The sequence below is a fragment of the Salmo salar genome, chromosome 26 (assembly GCF_965601325.2).
Source record: "Salmo salar chromosome 26, fSalSal1, whole genome shotgun sequence".
NCBI classification, from domain to species: Eukaryota; Metazoa; Chordata; class Actinopteri; order Salmoniformes; family Salmonidae; genus Salmo; species Salmo salar.
In genome coordinates, this window is record NC_138316.1 from 22,772,858 (window position 1) to 22,792,500 (window position 19,643).

The 19,643-nt window shown below is 41.8% G+C and overlaps 1 protein-coding gene across 1 annotated transcript in view; it reads right to left on the bottom strand.

The window, feature by feature from the left end:
• Positions 1-19,643, bottom strand: part of gse1b (Gse1 coiled-coil protein b) — a 410,942-nt gene that overhangs the window by 32,696 nt on the left and 358,603 nt on the right. The window contains exons 8-10 of the mRNA XM_045708804.2: positions 18,310-18,677; positions 17,802-18,132; positions 15,349-15,977 (exon numbers count right to left, since the gene is read on the bottom strand). Of these exons, the coding sequence (XP_045564760.2) occupies positions 15,349-15,977; positions 17,802-18,132; positions 18,310-18,677 (1,328 nt within the window). The remainder of the gene's footprint in view (positions 1-15,348; positions 15,978-17,801; positions 18,133-18,309; positions 18,678-19,643) is intronic.

The window sequence follows — 19,643 nt, forward strand, 5'->3', positions numbered from 1 at the left end:
CCTACAACTTCAGTACATACCACCACTACACAAACAGAACCTACAACTTCAGTACATACTACCACCACTACACAAACAGAACCTACAACTTCAGTACATACCACCACTACACAAACAGAACCTACAACTTCAGTACATACCACCACCACTACACAAACAGAACCTACAACTTCAGTACATACTACCACCACTACACAAACAGAACCTACAACTTCAGTACATACCACCACTACACAAACAGAACCTACAACTTCAGTACATACTACCACTACACAAACAGAACCTACAACTTCAGTACATACTACCACCACTACACAAACAGAACCTACAACTTCAGTACATACTACCACCACTACACAAACAGAACCTACAACTTCAGTACATATTACCACTACACAAACAGAACCTACAACTTCAGTACATACTACCACTACACAAACAGAACCTACAACTTCAGTAAATACTACCACTACACAAACAGAACCTACAACTTCAGTACATACCACCACTACACAAACAGAACCTACAACTTCAGTATATACTACCACTACACAAACAGAACCTACAACTTCAGTACATACCACCACTACACAAACAGAACCTACAACTTCAGTATATACTACCACTACACAAACATAACCTACATCTTCAGTACATACCACCACTACACAAACAGAACCTACAACTTCAGTATATACTACCACTACACAAACAGAACCTACAACTTCAGTACATACTACCACCACTACACAAACAGAACCTACAACTTCAGTACATACTACCATTACACAAACAGAACCTACAACTTCAGTACATACTACCACTACACAAACAGAACCTACAACTTCAGTACATACCACCAATACACAAACAGAACCTACAACTTCAGTACATACTACCACTACACAAACAGAACCTACAACTTCAGTACATACTACCACTACACAAACAGAACCTACAACTTCAGTACATACTACCACTACACAAACAGAACCTACAACTTCAGTAGATACCACCACTATACAAACAGAACCTACAACTTCAGTATATACTACCACTACACAAATAGAACCTACAACTTCAGTACATACTACCACCACTACACAAACAGAACCTACAACTTCAGTACATACTACCACCACTACACAAACAGAACCTACAACTTCAGTACATACCACCACTACACAAACAGAACCTAAAACTTCAGTACATACCACCACTACACAAACAGAACCTACAACTTCAGTACATACCACCAACACTACACAAACAGAACCTACAACTTCAGTACATACAACCAACACTACACAAACAGAACCTACAACTTCAGTACATACCACCACTACACAAACACAACCTACAACTTCAGTACATACAACCACCACTACACAAACACAACCTACAACTTCAGTACATACTACCACTACTACACAAACAGAACCTACAACTTCAGAACATACTACCACTACACAAACAGAACCTACAACTTCAGTACATACCACCACTAAACAAACAGAACCTACAACTTGAGTACATACTACCACTACACAAACAGAACCTACAACTTCAGTACATACTACCACTACACAAACAGAACCTACAACTTCAGTACATACTACCACCACTACACAAACATAACCTACAACTTCAGTACATACTACCATTACACAAACAGAACCTACAACTTCAGTACATACTACCACTACACAAACACAACGTACAACTTCAGTACATACCACCACTACACAAACAGAACCTACAACTTCAGTACATACTACCACCACTACACAAACACAACCTACAACTTCAGTACATACTACCACCACTACACAAACATAACCTACAACTTCAGTACATACTACTACTACACAAACAGAACCTACAACTTCAGTACATACTACAACCACTACACAAACAGAACCTACAACTTCAGTACATACTACCACCACTACACAAACAGAACCTACAACTTCAGTACATACTACCATTACACAAACAGAACCTACAACTTCAGTACATACTACCACTACACAAACAGAACCTACAACTTCAGTACATACCACCAATACACAAACAGAACCTACAACTTCAGTACATACTACCACTACACAAACAGAACCTACAACTTCAGTACATACCACCACTACACAAACAGAACCTACAACTTCAGTACATACCACCACCACTACACAAACAGAACCTACAACTTCAGTACATACTACTACCACTACACAAACAGAACCTACAACTTCAGTACATACTACCACTACACAAACAGAACTTACAACTTCAGTACATACCACCACCACTACACAAACAGAACCTACAACTTCAGTACATACTACCACTACACAAACACAACCTACAACTTCAGTACATAATACTACCACTACACAAACAGAACCTACAACTTCAGTACATACTACCACCACTACACAAACAGAACCTACAACTTCAGTACATACCACCACTACACAAACAGAACCTACATCTTCAGTACATACTACCACTACACAAACAGAACCTACAACTTCAGTACATACCACCACTACACAACCAGAACCTACAACTTCAGTACATACCACCACTACACAAACAGAACCTACAACTTCAGTACATACCACCACTACACAACCAGAACCTACAACTTCAGTACATACTACCACCACTACACAAACAGAACCTACAACTTCAGTACATACTACCACTACACAAACAGAACCTACAACTTCAGTACATACTACCACTACACAAACAGAACCTACAACTTCAGTACATACTACCACTACACAAACAGAACCTACAACTTCAGTACATACCACCACTACACAAACAGAACCTACAACTTCAGTACATACTACCACCACTACACATCCAGAACCTACAACTTCAGTACATACTACCACCACTACACAAACAGAACCTACAACTTCAGTACATACTACCACTACACAAACAGAACCTACAACTTCAGTACATACCACCACTACACAAACAGAACCTACAACTTCAGTACATACTACCACCACTACACAAACAGAACCTACAACTTCAGTACATACTACCACCACTACACAAACAGAACCTACAACTTCAGTACATACCACCACCACTACACAAACAGAACCTACAACTTCAGTACATACTACCACTACACAAACACAACCTACAACTTCAGTACATACCACCACCACTACACAAACAGAACCTACAACTTCAGTACATACAACCATTACACAAACATAACCTACAACTTCAGTACATACCACCATTACACAAACAGAACCTACAACTTCAGTACATACTACCACTACACAAACAGAACTTACAACTTCAGTACATACTACTACCACTACACAAACACAACCTACAACTTCAGTACATACCACCACTACACAAACAGAACCTACAACTTCAGTACATACTACCACTACACAAACAGAACCTACAACTTCAGTACATACCACCACTACACAACCAGAACCTACAACTTCAGTACATACTACCACCACTACACAAACAGAACCTACAACTTCAGTACATACTACACAAACAGAACCTACAACTTCAGTACATACCACCACTACACAAACATAACCTACAACTTCAGTACATACTAGTACCACTACACAAACAGAACCTACAACTTCAGTACATACTACCACCACACAAACAGAACCTATAACTTCAGTACATACCACCACTACACAAACAGAACCTACAACTTCAGTACATACTACCACCACTACACAAACAGAACCTACAACTTCAGTACATACTACCACCACTACACAAACAGAACCTACAACTTCAGTACATATTACCACTACACAAACAGAACCTACAACTTCAGTACATACTACCACTACACAAACAGAACCTACAACTTCAGTACATACTACCACCACTACACAAACATAACCTACAACTTCAGTACATACCCCCACTACACAAACAGAACCTACAACTTCAGTACATACTACCACTACACAAACAGAACCTACAACTTCAGTACATACTACCACCACTACACAAACAGAACCTACAACTTCAGTACATACTACCACTACACAAACAGAACCTACAACTTCAGTAAATACTACCACTACACAAACAGAACCTACAACTTCAGTACATACCACCACTACACAAACAGAACCTACAACTTCAGTATATACTACCACTACACAAACAGAACCTACAACTTCAGTACATACCACCACTACACAAACAGAACCTACAACTTCAGTATATACTACCACTACACAAACATAACCTACATCTTCAGTACATACCACCACTACACAAACAGAACCTACAACTTCAGTATATACTACCACTACACAAACAGAACCTACAACTTCAGTACATACTACCACCACTACACAAACAGAACCTACAACTTCAGTACATACTACCATTACACAAACAGAACCTACAACTTCAGTATATACTACCACTACACAAACAGAACCTACAACTTCAGTACATACCACCACTACACAAACAGAACCTACAACTTCAGTATATACTACCACTACACAAACAGAACCTACAACTTCAGTACATACTACCACCACTACACAAACAGAACCTACAACTTCAGTACATACTACCATTACACAAACAGAACCTACAACTTCAGTATATACTACCACTACACAAATAGAACCTACAACTTCAGTACATACTACCACCACTACACAAACAGAACCTACAACTTCAGTACATACTACCACCACTACACAAACAGAACCTACAACTTCAGTACATACCACCACTACACAAACAGAACCTAAAACTTCAGTACATACCACCACTACACAAACAGAACCTACAACTTCAGTACATACCACCAACACTACACAAACAGAACCTACAACTTCAGTACATACAACCAACACTACACAAACAGAACCTACAACTTCAGTACATACCACCACTACACAAACACAACCTACAACTTCAGTACATACAACCACCACTACACAAACACAACCTACAACTTCAGTACATACTACCACTACTACACAAACAGAACCTACAACTTCAGAACATACTACCACTACACAAACAGAACCTACAACTTCAGTACATACCACCACTAAACAAACAGAACCTACAACTTGAGTACATACTACCACTACACAAACAGAACCTACAACTTCAGTACATACTACCACTACACAAACAGAACCTACAACTTCAGTACATACTACCACCACTACACAAACATAACCTACAACTTCAGTACATACTACCATTACACAAACAGAACCTACAACTTCAGTACATACTACCACTACACAAACACAACGTACAACTTCAGTACATACCACCACTACACAAACAGAACCTACAACTTCAGTACATACTACCACCACTACACAAACACAACCTACAACTTCAGTACATACTACCACCACTACACAAACATAACCTACAACTTCAGTACATACTACCACTACACAAACAGAACCTACAACTTCAGTACATACTACAACCACTACACAAACAGAACCTACAACTTCAGTACATACTACCACCACTACACAAACAGAACCTACAACTTCAGTACATACTACCATTACACAAACAGAACCTACAACTTCAGTACATACTACCACTACACAAACAGAACCTACAACTTCAGTACATACCACCAATACACAAACAGAACCTACAACTTCAGTACATACTACCACTAAACAAACAGAACCTACAACTTCAGTACATACTACCACTACACAAACAGAACCTACAACTTCAGTACATACTACCACTACACAAACAGAACCTACAACTTCAGTACATACCACCACTACACAACCAGAACCTACAACTTCAGTACATACCACCACTACACAAACAGAACCTACAACTTCAGTACATACCACCACTACACAACCAGAACCTACAACTTCAGTACATACTACCACCACTACACAAACATAACCTACAACTTCAGTACATACCCCCACTACACAAACAGAACCTACAACTTCAGTACATACTACCACTACACAAACAGAACCTACAACTTCAGTACATACTACCACCACTACACAAACAGAACCTACAACTTCAGTACATACCCCCACTACACAAACAGAACCTACAACTTCAGTACATACCACCACTACACAAACAGAACCTACAACTTCAGTATATACTACCACTACACAAACAGAACCTACAACTTCAGTACATACCACCACTACACAAACAGAACCTACAACTTCAGTATATACTACCACTACACAAACATAACCTACATCTTCAGTACATACTACCACTACACAAACACAACCTACAACTTCAGTACATACTACCACCACTACACAAACATAACCTACAACTTCAGTACATACCCCCACTACACAAACAGAACCTACAACTTCAGTACATACTACCACTACACAAACAGAACCTACAACTTCAGTACATACTACCACCACTACACAAACAGAACCTACAACTTCAGTACATACCCCCACTACACAAACAGAACCTACAACTTCAGTACATACCACCACTACACAAACAGAACCTACAACTTCAGTATATACTACCACTACACAAACAGAACCTACAACTTCAGTACATACCACCACTACACAAACAGAACCTACAACTTCAGTATATACTACCACTACACAAACAGAACCTACAACTTCAGTACATACTACCACCACTACACAAACAGAACCTACAACTTCAGTACATACTACCATTACACAAACAGAACCTACAACTTCAGTACATACTACCACTACACAAACAGAACCTACAACTTCAGTACATACCACCAATACACAAACAGAACCTACAACTTCAGTACATACTACCACTACACAAACAGAACCTACAACTTCAGTACATACTACCACTACACAAACAGAACCTACAACTTCAGTACATACTACCACTACACAAACAGAACCTACAACTTCAGTAGATACCACCACTATACAAACAGAACCTACAACTTCAGTATATACTACCACTACACAAATAGAACCTACAACTTCAGTACATACTACCACCACTACACAAACAGAACCTACAACTTCAGTACATACTACCACCACTACACAAACAGAACCTACAACTTCAGTACATACCACCACTACACAAACAGAACCTAAAACTTCAGTACATACCACCACTACACAAACAGAACCTACAACTTCAGTACATACCACCAACACTACACAAACAGAACCTACAACTTCAGTACATACAACCAACACTACACAAACAGAACCTACAACTTCAGTACATACCACCACTACACAAACACAACCTACAACTTCAGTACATACTACCACCACTACACAAACAGAACCTACAACTTCAGTACATACAACCAACACTACACAAACAGAACCTACAACTTCAGTACATACCACCACTACACAAACACAACCTACAACTTCAGTACATACAACCACCACTACACAAACACAACCTACAACTTCAGTACATACTACCACTACTACACAAACAGAACCTACAACTTCAGAACATACTACCACTACACAAACAGAACCTACAACTTCAGTACATACCACCACTAAACAAACAGAACCTACAACTTGAGTACATACTACCACTACACAAACAGAACCTACAACTTCAGTACATACTACCACTACACAAACAGAACCTACAACTTCAGTACATACTACCACCACTACACAAACATAACCTACAACTTCAGTACATACTACCATTACACAAACAGAACCTACAACTTCAGTACATACTACCACTACACAAACACAACGTACAACTTCAGTACATACCACCACTACACAAACAGAACCTACAACTTCAGTACATACTACCACCACTACACAAACACAACCTACAACTTCAGTACATACTACCACCACTACACAAACATAACCTACAACTTCAGTACATACTACCACTACACAAACAGAACCTACAACTTCAGTACATACTACAACCACTACACAAACAGAACCTACAACTTCAGTACATACTACCACCACTACACAAACAGAACCTACAACTTCAGTACATACTACCATTACACAAACAGAACCTACAACTTCAGTACATACTACCACTACACAAACAGAACCTACAACTTCAGTACATACCACCAATACACAAACAGAACCTACAACTTCAGTACATACTACCACTACACAAACAGAACCTACAACTTCAGTACATACTACCACTACACAAACAGAACCTACAACTTCAGTACATACTACCACTACACAAACAGAACCTACAACTTCAGTACATACCACCACTACACAACCAGAACCTACAACTTCAGTACATACCACCACTACACAAACAGAACCTACAACTTCAGTACATACCACCACTACACAACCAGAACCTACAACTTCAGTACATACTACCACCACTACACAAACAGAACCTACAACTTCAGTACATACTACCACTACACAAACAGAACCTACAACTTCAGTACATACTACCACTACACAAACAGAACCTACAACTTCAGTACATACTACCACTACACAAACAGAACCTACAACTTCAGTACATACCACCACTACACAAACAGAACCTACAACTTCAGTACATACTACCACCACTACACATCCAGAACCTACAACTTCAGTACATACTACCACCACTACACAAACAGAACCTACAACTTCAGTACATACTACCACTACACAAACAGAACCTACAACTTCAGTACATACCACCACTACACAAACAGAACCTACAACTTCAGTACATACTACCACCACTACACAAACAGAACCTACAACTTCAGTACATACTACCACCACTACACAAACAGAACCTACAACTTCAGTACATACCACCACCACTACACAAACAGAACCTACAACTTCAGTACATACAACCATTACACAAACATAACCTACAACTTCAGTACATACCACCATTACACAAACAGAACCTACAACTTCAGTAGATACTACCACTACACAAACAGAACTTACAACTTCAGTACATACTACTACCACTACACAAACACAACCTACAACTTCAGTACATACCACCACTACACAAACAGAACCTACAACTTCAGTACATACTACCACTACACAAACAGAACCTACAACTTCAGTACATACCACCACTACACAACCAAAACCTACAACTTCAGTACATACTACCACCACTACACAAACAGAACCTACAACTTCAGTACATACTACACAAACAGAACCTACAACTTCAGTACATACCACCACTACACAAACATAACCTACAACTTCAGTACATACTAGTACCACTACACAAACAGAACCTACAACTTCAGTACATACTACCACCACACAAACAGAACCTATAACTTCAGTACATACCACCACTACACAAACAGAACCTACAACTTCAGTACATACTACCACCACTACACAAACAGAACCTACAACTTCAGTACATACTACCACCACTACACAAACAGAACCTACAACTTCAGTACATACTACCACTACACAAACAGAACCTACAACTTCAGTACATACTACCACCACTACACAAACAGAACCTACAACTTCAGTACATACTACCACTACACAAACAGAACCTACAACTTCAGTAAATACTACCACTACACAAACAGAACCTACAACTTCAGTACATACTACCACCACTACACAAACATAACCTACAACTTCAGTACATACCCCCACTACACAAACAGAACCTACAACTTCAGTACATACTACCACTACACAAACAGAACCTACAACTTCAGTACATACTACCACCACTACACAAACAGAACCTACAACTTCAGTACATACTACCACTACACAAACAGAACCTACAACTTCAGTAAATACTACCACTACACAAACAGAACCTACAACTTCAGTACATACCACCACTACACAAACAGAACCTACAACTTCAGTATATACTACCACTACACAAACAGAACCTACAACTTCAGTACATACCACCACTACACAAACAGAACCTACAACTTCAGTATATACTACCACTACACAAACATAACCTACAACTTCAGTACATACCACCACTACACAAACAGAACCTACAACTTCAGTATATACTACCACTACACAAACAGAACCTACAACTTCAGTACATACTACCACCACTACACAAACAGAACCTACAACTTCAGTACATACTACCATTACACAAACAGAACCTACAACTTCAGTACATACTACCACTACACAAACAGAACCTACAACTTCAGTACATACCACCTATACACAAACAGAACCTACAACTTCAGTACATACTACCACTACACAAACAGAACCTACAACTTCAGTACATACTACCACTACACAAATAGAACCTACAACTTCAGTAGATACCACCACTATACAAACAGAACCTACAACTTCAGTATATACTACCACTACACAAATAGAACCTACAACTTCAGTACATACTACCACCACTACACAAACAGAACCTACAACTTCAGTACATACTACCACCACTACACAAACAGAACCTACAACTTCAGTACATACCACCACTACACAAACAGAACCTAAAACTTCAGTACATACCACCACTACACAAACAGAACCTACAACTTCAGTACATACCACCAACACTACACAAACAGAACCTACAACTTCAGTACATACAACCAACACTACACAAACAGAACCTACAACTTCAGTACATACCACCACTACACAAACACAACCTACAACTTCAGTACATACCACCACCACTACACAAACAGAACCTACAACTTCAGTACATATTACCACTACACAAACAGAACCTACAACTTCAGTACATACTACCACCACTAAACAAACAGAACCTACAACTTCAGTACATACCACCACTACACAAACAGAACCTACAACTTCAGTACATACTACCACCACTACACAAACAGAACCTACAACTTCAGTACATACTACCATTACACAAACAGAACCTACAACTTCAGTACATACTACCACTACACAAACAGAACCTACAACTTCAGTACATACTACCACCACTAAACAAACAGAACCTACAACTTCAGTACATACCACCACTACACAAACAGAACCTACAACTTCAGTACATACTACCACCACTACACAAACAGAACCTACAACTTCAGTACATACTACCATTACACAAACAGAACCTACAACTTCAGTACATACTACCACTACACAAACACAACCTACAACTTCAGTACATACCACCACTACACAAACAGAACCTACAACTTCAGTACATACTACCACCACTACACAAACACAACCTACAACTTCAGTACATACTACCACTACACAAACAGAACCTACAACTTCAGTACATACTACAACCACTACACAAACAGAACCTACAACTTCAGTACATACTACCACCACTACACAAACAGAACCTACGACTTCAGTACATACTACCACCACTACACAAACACAACCTACAACTTCAGTACATACTACCACCACTACACAAACAGAACCTACAACTTCAGTACATACTACCACCACTACACAAACAGAACCTAGAACTTCAGTACATACTACCACCACTACACAACCAGAACCTACAACTTCAGTACATACTACCACTACACAAACAGAACCTACAACTTCAGTACATACTACCACTACACAAACAGAACCTACAACTTCAGTACATACTACCACCACTACACAAACAGAACCTACAACTTCAGTACATACTACCACCACTACACAAACAGAACCTACAACTTCAGTACATACTACCACTACACAAACAGAACCTACAACCTCAGTACATACTACCACTACACAAACAGAACCTACAACTTCAGTACATACTACCACTACACAAACAGAACCTACAACTTCAGTACATACTACCACCACTACACAAACACAACCTACAACTTCAGTACATACTACCACTACACAAACAGAACCTACAACTTCAGTACATACTACCATTACACAAACAGAACCTACAACTTCAGTACATACTACCACTACACAAACAGAACCTACAACTTCAGTACATACTACCACTACACAAACATAACCTACAACTTCAGTACATACTACCACCACTACACAAACAGAACCTACAACTTCAGTACATACTACCACTACACAAACAGAACCTACAACTTCAGTATATACTACCACTACACAAACAGAACCTACAACTTCAGTACATACTACCACTACACAAACAGAACCTACAACTTCAGTACATACTACCACCACTACACAAACAGAACCTACAACTTCAGTACATACCACCACTACACAAACAGAACCTACAACTTCAGTACATACTACCACAACACAAACAGAACCTACAACTTCAGTACATACCACCACTACACAAACAGAACCTACAACTTCAGTACATACCACCACCACTACACAAACAGAACCTACAACTTCAGTACATATTACCACTACACAAACAGAACCTACAACTTCAGTACATACTACCACCACTACACAAACAGAACCTACAACTTCAGTACATACCACCACTACACAAACAGAACCTACAACTTCAGTACATACTACCACTACACAAACAGAACCTACAACCTCAGTACATACTACCACCACTACACAAACAGAACCTACAACTTCAGTATATACTACCACTACACAAACAGAACCTACAACTTCAGTACATACCACCACTACACAAACAGAACCTACAACTTCAGTACACACTACCACTACACAAACAGAACCTACAACTTCAGTACATACTACCACTACACAAACAGAACCTACAACTTCAGTACATACTACCACTACACAAACAGAACCTACAACTTCAGTACATACTACCATTACACAAACAGAACCTACAACTTCAGTACATACTACCACCACTACACAACCAGAACCTACAACTTCAGTACATACTACCACCACTACACAAACAGAACCTACAACTTCAGTACATACCACCACTACACAAACAGAACCTACAACTTCAGTACATACCACCACTACACAAACAGAACCTACAACTTCAGTACATACTACCACCACTACACAACCAGAACCTACAACTTCAGTACATACTACCACTACACAAACAGAACCTACAACTTCAGTACATACAACCACTACACAACCAGAACCTACAACTTCAGTACATACTACCACCACTACACAAACATAACCTACAACTTCAGTACATACCACCACTTCACAAACATAACCTACAACTTCAGTACATACTACCACTACACAAACAGAACCTACAACTTCAGTACATACTACCACTACACAAACAGAACCTACAACTTCAGTACATACCACCACTACACAAACAGAACCTACAACTTCAGTACATACTACCACTACACAAACAGAACCTACAACTTCAGTACATACTACCACCACTACACAAACAGAACCTACAACTTCAGTACATACTACCACTACACAAACATAACCTACAACTTCAGTACATACCACCACTTCACAAACATAACCTACAACTTCAGTACATACTACCACTACACAAACAGAACCTACAACTTCAGTACATACTACCACTACACAAACAGAACCTACAACTTCAGTACATACTACCACCACTACACAAACAGAACCTACAACTTCAGTACATACTACCACTACACAAACAGAACCTACAACTTCAGTACATACTACCACCACTACACAAACACAACCTACAACTTCAGTACATACCACCACTACACAACCAGAACCTACAACTTCAGTACATACCACCACTACACAACCAGAACCTACAACTTCAGTACATACCACCATTACACAAACAGAACCTACAACTTCAGTACATACTACCATTACACAAACAGAACCTACAACTTCAGTACATACTACCACCACTACACAACCAGAACCTACAACTTCAGTACATACTACCACTACACAAACAGAACCTACAACTTCAGTACATACTACCATTACACAAACAGAACCTACAACTTCAGTACATACTACCACCACTACACAAACAGAACCTACAACTTCAGTACATACTACCACTACACAAACAGAACCTACAACTTCAGTACATACTACCACTACACAAACAGAACCTACAACTTCAGTACATACTACCACTACACAAACAGAACCTACAACTTCAGTACATACTACCACCACTACACAAACAGAACCTACAACTTCAGTACATACTACCATTACACAAACAGAACCTACAACTTCAGTACATACTACTACCACTACACAACCAGAACCTACAACTTCAGTACATACTACCACCACTACACAAACAGAACCTACAACTTCAGTACATACTACCACTACACAAACAGAACCTACAACTTCAGTACATACTACCACTACACAAACAGAACCTACAACTTCAGAACATACTACCACCACTACACAAACAGAACCTACAACTTCAGTACATACTACCACTACACAAACAGAACCTACAACTTCAGAACATACTACCACCACTACACAAACAGAACCTACAACTTCAGTACATACTACCACCACTACACAAACAGAACCTACAACTTCAGTACATACTACCACTACACAAACAGAACCTACAACCTCAGTACATACTACCACTACACAAACAGAACCTACAACTTCAGTACATACCACCACTACACAAACAGAACCTACAACTTCAGTACATACTACCACCACTACACAAACAGAACCTACAAATTCAGTACATACTACCACTACACAAACAGAACCTACAACTTCAGTACATACTACCACCACTACACAAACAGAACCTACAACTTCAGTACATACCACCACTACACAAACAGAACCTACAACTTCAGTACATACCACCACTACACAAACACAACCTACAACTTCAGTACATACCACCATTACACAAACAGAACCTACAACTTCAGTACATACTACCATTACACAAACAGAACCTACAACTTCAGTACATACTACCACTACACAAACAGAACCTACAACTTCAGTACATACTACCACTACACAAACAGAACCTACAACTTCAGTACATACCACCACTACACAAACAGAACCTACAACTTCAGTACATACTACCACCACTACACAAACACAACCTACAACTTCAGTACATACTACCACTACACAAACAGAACCTACAACTTCAGTACATACTACCACTACACAAACAGAACCTACAACTTCAGTACATACTACCACTACACAAACAGAACTTACTGAGGCTGACACCACAAAAACAGAATCTCTACACAAGTTAGACTTTTTAGCTTGGGAATGCATTTTCAACATAACACAAAAACTAAACATCGAAACAAAATCAACTAAACTATAAAACACAAGCCTGAAACAATGGGTTTAGCAGCAGTAGGGTATATTTCACCTTTTTCCCTGGCCTCTCTCCTCCTCCTCTCCTCCAGGTCCAGTTTACTGACAGGTCTACGGTGCTGCTGGAGAAACTCATCATACATGAGGCCAGACTCAGGCCCCATACACTGGCCCAGACTGTGTCCATGGGCCTGGCTTTGTCTCCCCATCCCTGGGTGCCCCTGGAGGTTCTTCAGGGCCCCGCTGCTCTTCACCCCTCCCCCCAGCTCTCCGTACTGGCTGGGCAGGGACAGCGAGGCCCTCTGCTGGCTGAAGAAGGTCTGGGTGGATTTCTCCAGCTCTGCCAGGAAGGTGCTGGGCTCAGGCAGCCCCGGGGGGCCTCGGAGAGGGGGGTGGTACTTCTCCAGGCCCCCGTCCCGGTCCCTGCCTCTCCGGAGCCCATCCTCCAGTTTGGGAGGCAAGCGGCTGAGGTCGTAGTGGCCCAAACTCGGTGGGTCGTGGTGGGTGGTGCGTCGTGAGTCCGAGGCGGTATCGATGAGGGCGGCGGGGTTCCACAGGGTGGTGGGGGGAGGGGGGTGGGGATGGTCGCGGGACTGGAGGGGTTTGGGGGAGATGAGAGGAGGAGGGGCGCCCAGGTGGGGGTGGAGGTCGCGGCCACCCGGCTCGTGGTGATTTGGTATGGACCTGTGTGAGAGAGAGAGAGAGAGAGAGAGAGAGAGAGACTGTAATGAGCACTGTGTTGTGTCACAACAAGCAGTGATACACACACATTCCTCTGTAATTCACACACCTAAAGTCCACACATTCACCTTCTCCCAGATACACACACATTCCTCTGTAATTCACACACCTCAATTACACACATTCACCTTCTCCCAGATACACACACATTCCTCTGTAATTCACACACCTCAATTACACACATCCACCTTCTCCCAGATACACACACCTATAGGTAGGCGCCTCCCTCCCTCCCTCTGTTCTCTCTCTTTCCCTCTCTGTGATGGTCTTATCAGGTCCAGGCAGAGTAGCCCGGAGCATAGTGGAGAGGAAGATGTGGTCAGAGTACACAGGCCTCCGCTCTACACCTCTACACCACTACAGCCAGCCTGGGTTTCTTTGATCTACCGCTGCCTTTCAACACACAGGGTTCACACAGAGGAATACTGACAGACGGACAAACATGACAGGATGAAACAGACACAGATTGAACTGACAGACAGACAGACTCAGGATGTGGGAGAGAAAACAACTATCAGACAGAAAACAATAACAGAGACAGAGATTGGCAGATGGATGGACACATAGACGGAGGGCCAGAACTGTCCAGAACCTCTCTCAATACCAAACCTGGCACTCTACCTCCTAATCTGACTCTACATGCCTCCAGAACTGTCCAGAACCTCTCTCAATACCAAACCTGGCACTCTACCTCCTAATCTGACTCTACATGCCTCCAGAACTGTCCAGAACCTCTCTCAATACCAAACCTGGCACTCTACCTCCTAATCTGACTCTACATTGCTCCAGCGATATGGACTCTCTCTGTGTGTGGGTGTGTATCTGCAGCCCCTGGGTTGTAAAGAACCCAGCACCCCGTATCAGCTGATTATATAGCAGGATTACAGACCTGTATTAACCCCACCCATGGAACCTGACCTACCTACTAAAACACATGGCAGGGCCAGCAACACACACACACACACACACACACACACACACACACACACACACACACACACACACACACACACACACACACACACACACACACACACACACACACACACACACACACACACACACACACACACACACACACACACACAGGGAGAACAGGGGGCTTAAGCTCTACAAGGTGGAGAAGATTAGCCAAGAATTAGCCTTTGTATATTTTAGCTGCCCCACTCACTGCCTGAATGATAATCTAAATCTCCTGATGAGCCAATAACCATCAGGCATTAGGACCCCCAATTCTCCTACTAACTGAAACCATCAAGGACATCACTACCCCAGAAGCCTTAGAGCCTACTGTGTGTGTGTGTGTGTGTGTGTGTGTGTGTGTGTGTGTGTGTGTGTGTGTGTGTGTGTGTGTGTGTGTGTGTGTGTGTGTGTGTGTGTGTGTGTGTGTGTGTGTGTGTGTGTGTGAGACGGGGCTGTCAGGTGTTAGGGGATAGGAATCGAGGATGATGTGATTCATGTGACTGTCTTTATCTTCCTCTACATCCTCTTGCCTAAGAGACTTGTGAAGGCTGCCATACTGCAGCATGGCACTGCACCGTACACAGCTACAAACTGTCCCCATCAGGAAGGCAGTGACACGATCACAGCCAGCACACATCACAGAGAGAGAGAGAGAGCAACTCAAATTCTACCATATCTCACAGCTCTTGCAAACTGCACCAGTGAAGTGAGTAGAAGGACTACATGTGGAGAACTAGAGTCCAAATCCCTCTCTATTAGAGTGTAAAGGGTATTTGTATGCATGTGTGTGTGTGTGTGTCTAACCTGTGTGTGTCTGAGCGTAGCTCTCCTCCCTCCCCAGGTCGTCCCAGGTCCAGGTGTTGCTCTAGAACCTGCTGTCTGAACTCTGACACCTGGTACTGACGATCCTCCTTCTCCTGGCGAAGCATCCGCTGCCGTGCCAACCAGCGCTCTTCCTCATTGGTCCGCTGGAGCATCATGGCGGCGGTGAGCCCCGCCCCCACGCCGCCGGGCCCCAGGTAGAGGCCATGGGCGGAGACCAGGCCGGGAACGCTGTGATGTGAATGGCTCAGGGAGGAGTGGAGGCCTGGTGGCATTGGCTTAGGAGCTTGGAGGGTGGGCTCTTTGGTTTTGTCTGAGAAGAGGGAAAATGTATTTTTATCCTGATTATTGAAGACCTATATCAGTGTGATGTGAACAGTTTTTATTGAGGTGACATAGGTCATGGAAATATTTTCAGTGGTACACTATAAAGTTAGGCAGGACTGTGCTTGAGAGTTTTGGAGGACGGTGGGGTGGTGTTGTGTCGTACCTGGCCGGTTGGGGGTGAGTCTCTCAGGCTTGGTTCTGTCCTCCTGTCCTCTCATGGCATGGAGCTCAGCCAGGTAGTGACTCTCCATTGCCTTGGACTGTAGCTCCTTCTCTCTCATCACTCTCTCCTTCTGCCTCTCCTTCTGCCTCTCTATCTCCCTCTCTCTCTCTCGCTCCTTCTCTCTCTCCCGCTCCCTCTCCCGCTCACGTTCTCTCTCCCGCTCCAGCTCCTTCTCTCTTTCTCGCTCCCTCTCTCTTTCTCTCTCCCGCTCCTTTTCTCGCTCCGCCTCACGCTCCCTCTCTTTCTCACGCTCTCGTTCACGCTCGCGCTCCCTCTCTCGCTGCCGGAGCTCATCTTCCATCTGGAGCCTGTAGAAGAGAGACATTAGGGAAGAGAGAAGGAAAGAGAGACATTAGGGAAGAGAGAAGGAAAGAGAGACATAAGGGAAGAGAGAAGGAAAGAGAGACATTAGGGAAGAGAGAAGGAAAGAGAGACATAAGGGAAGAGAGAAGGAAAGAGAGACATAAGGGAAGAGAGAAGGAAAGAGAGACATTAGGGAAGAGAGAAGGAAAGAGAGACATAAGGGAAGAGAGAAGGAAAGAGAGACATTAGGGAAGAGAGAAGGAAAGAGAGACATAAGGGAAGAGAGAAGGAAAGAGACATAAGGGAAGAGAGAAGGAAAGAGAGACATTAGGGAAGAGAGAAGGAAAGAGAGACATTAGGGAAGAGAGAAGGAAAGAGAGACATAAGGGAAGAGAGAAGGAAAGAGAGACATAAGGGAAGAGAGAAGGAAAGAGAGACATAAGGGAAGAGAGAAGGAAAGAGAGACATAAGGGAAGAGAGAAGGAAAGAGAGACATAAGGGAAGAGAGAAGGAAAGAGAGACATTAGGGAAGAGAGAAGGAAAGAGAGACATAAGGGAAGAGAGAAGGAAAGAGAGACATTAGGGAAGAGAGAAGGAAAGAGAGACATAAGGGAAGAGAGAAGGAAAGAGAGACATAAGGGAAGAGAGAAGGAAAGAGAGACATTAGGGAAGAGAGAAGGAAAGAGAGACATTAGGGAAGAGAGAAGGAAAGAGAGACATTAGGGAAGAGAGAAGGAAAGAGAGACATTAGGGAAGAGAGAAGGAAAGAGAGACATAAGGGAAGAGAGAAGGAAAGAGAGACATAAGGGAAGAGAGAAGGAAAGAGAGACATAAGGGAAGAGAGAAGGAAAGAGAGCCATAAGGGAAGAGAGAAGGAAAGAGAGACATTAGGGAAGAGAGAAGGAAAGAGAGACATAAGGGAAGAGAGAAGGAAAGAGAGACATTAGGGAAGAGAGAAGGAAAGAGAGACA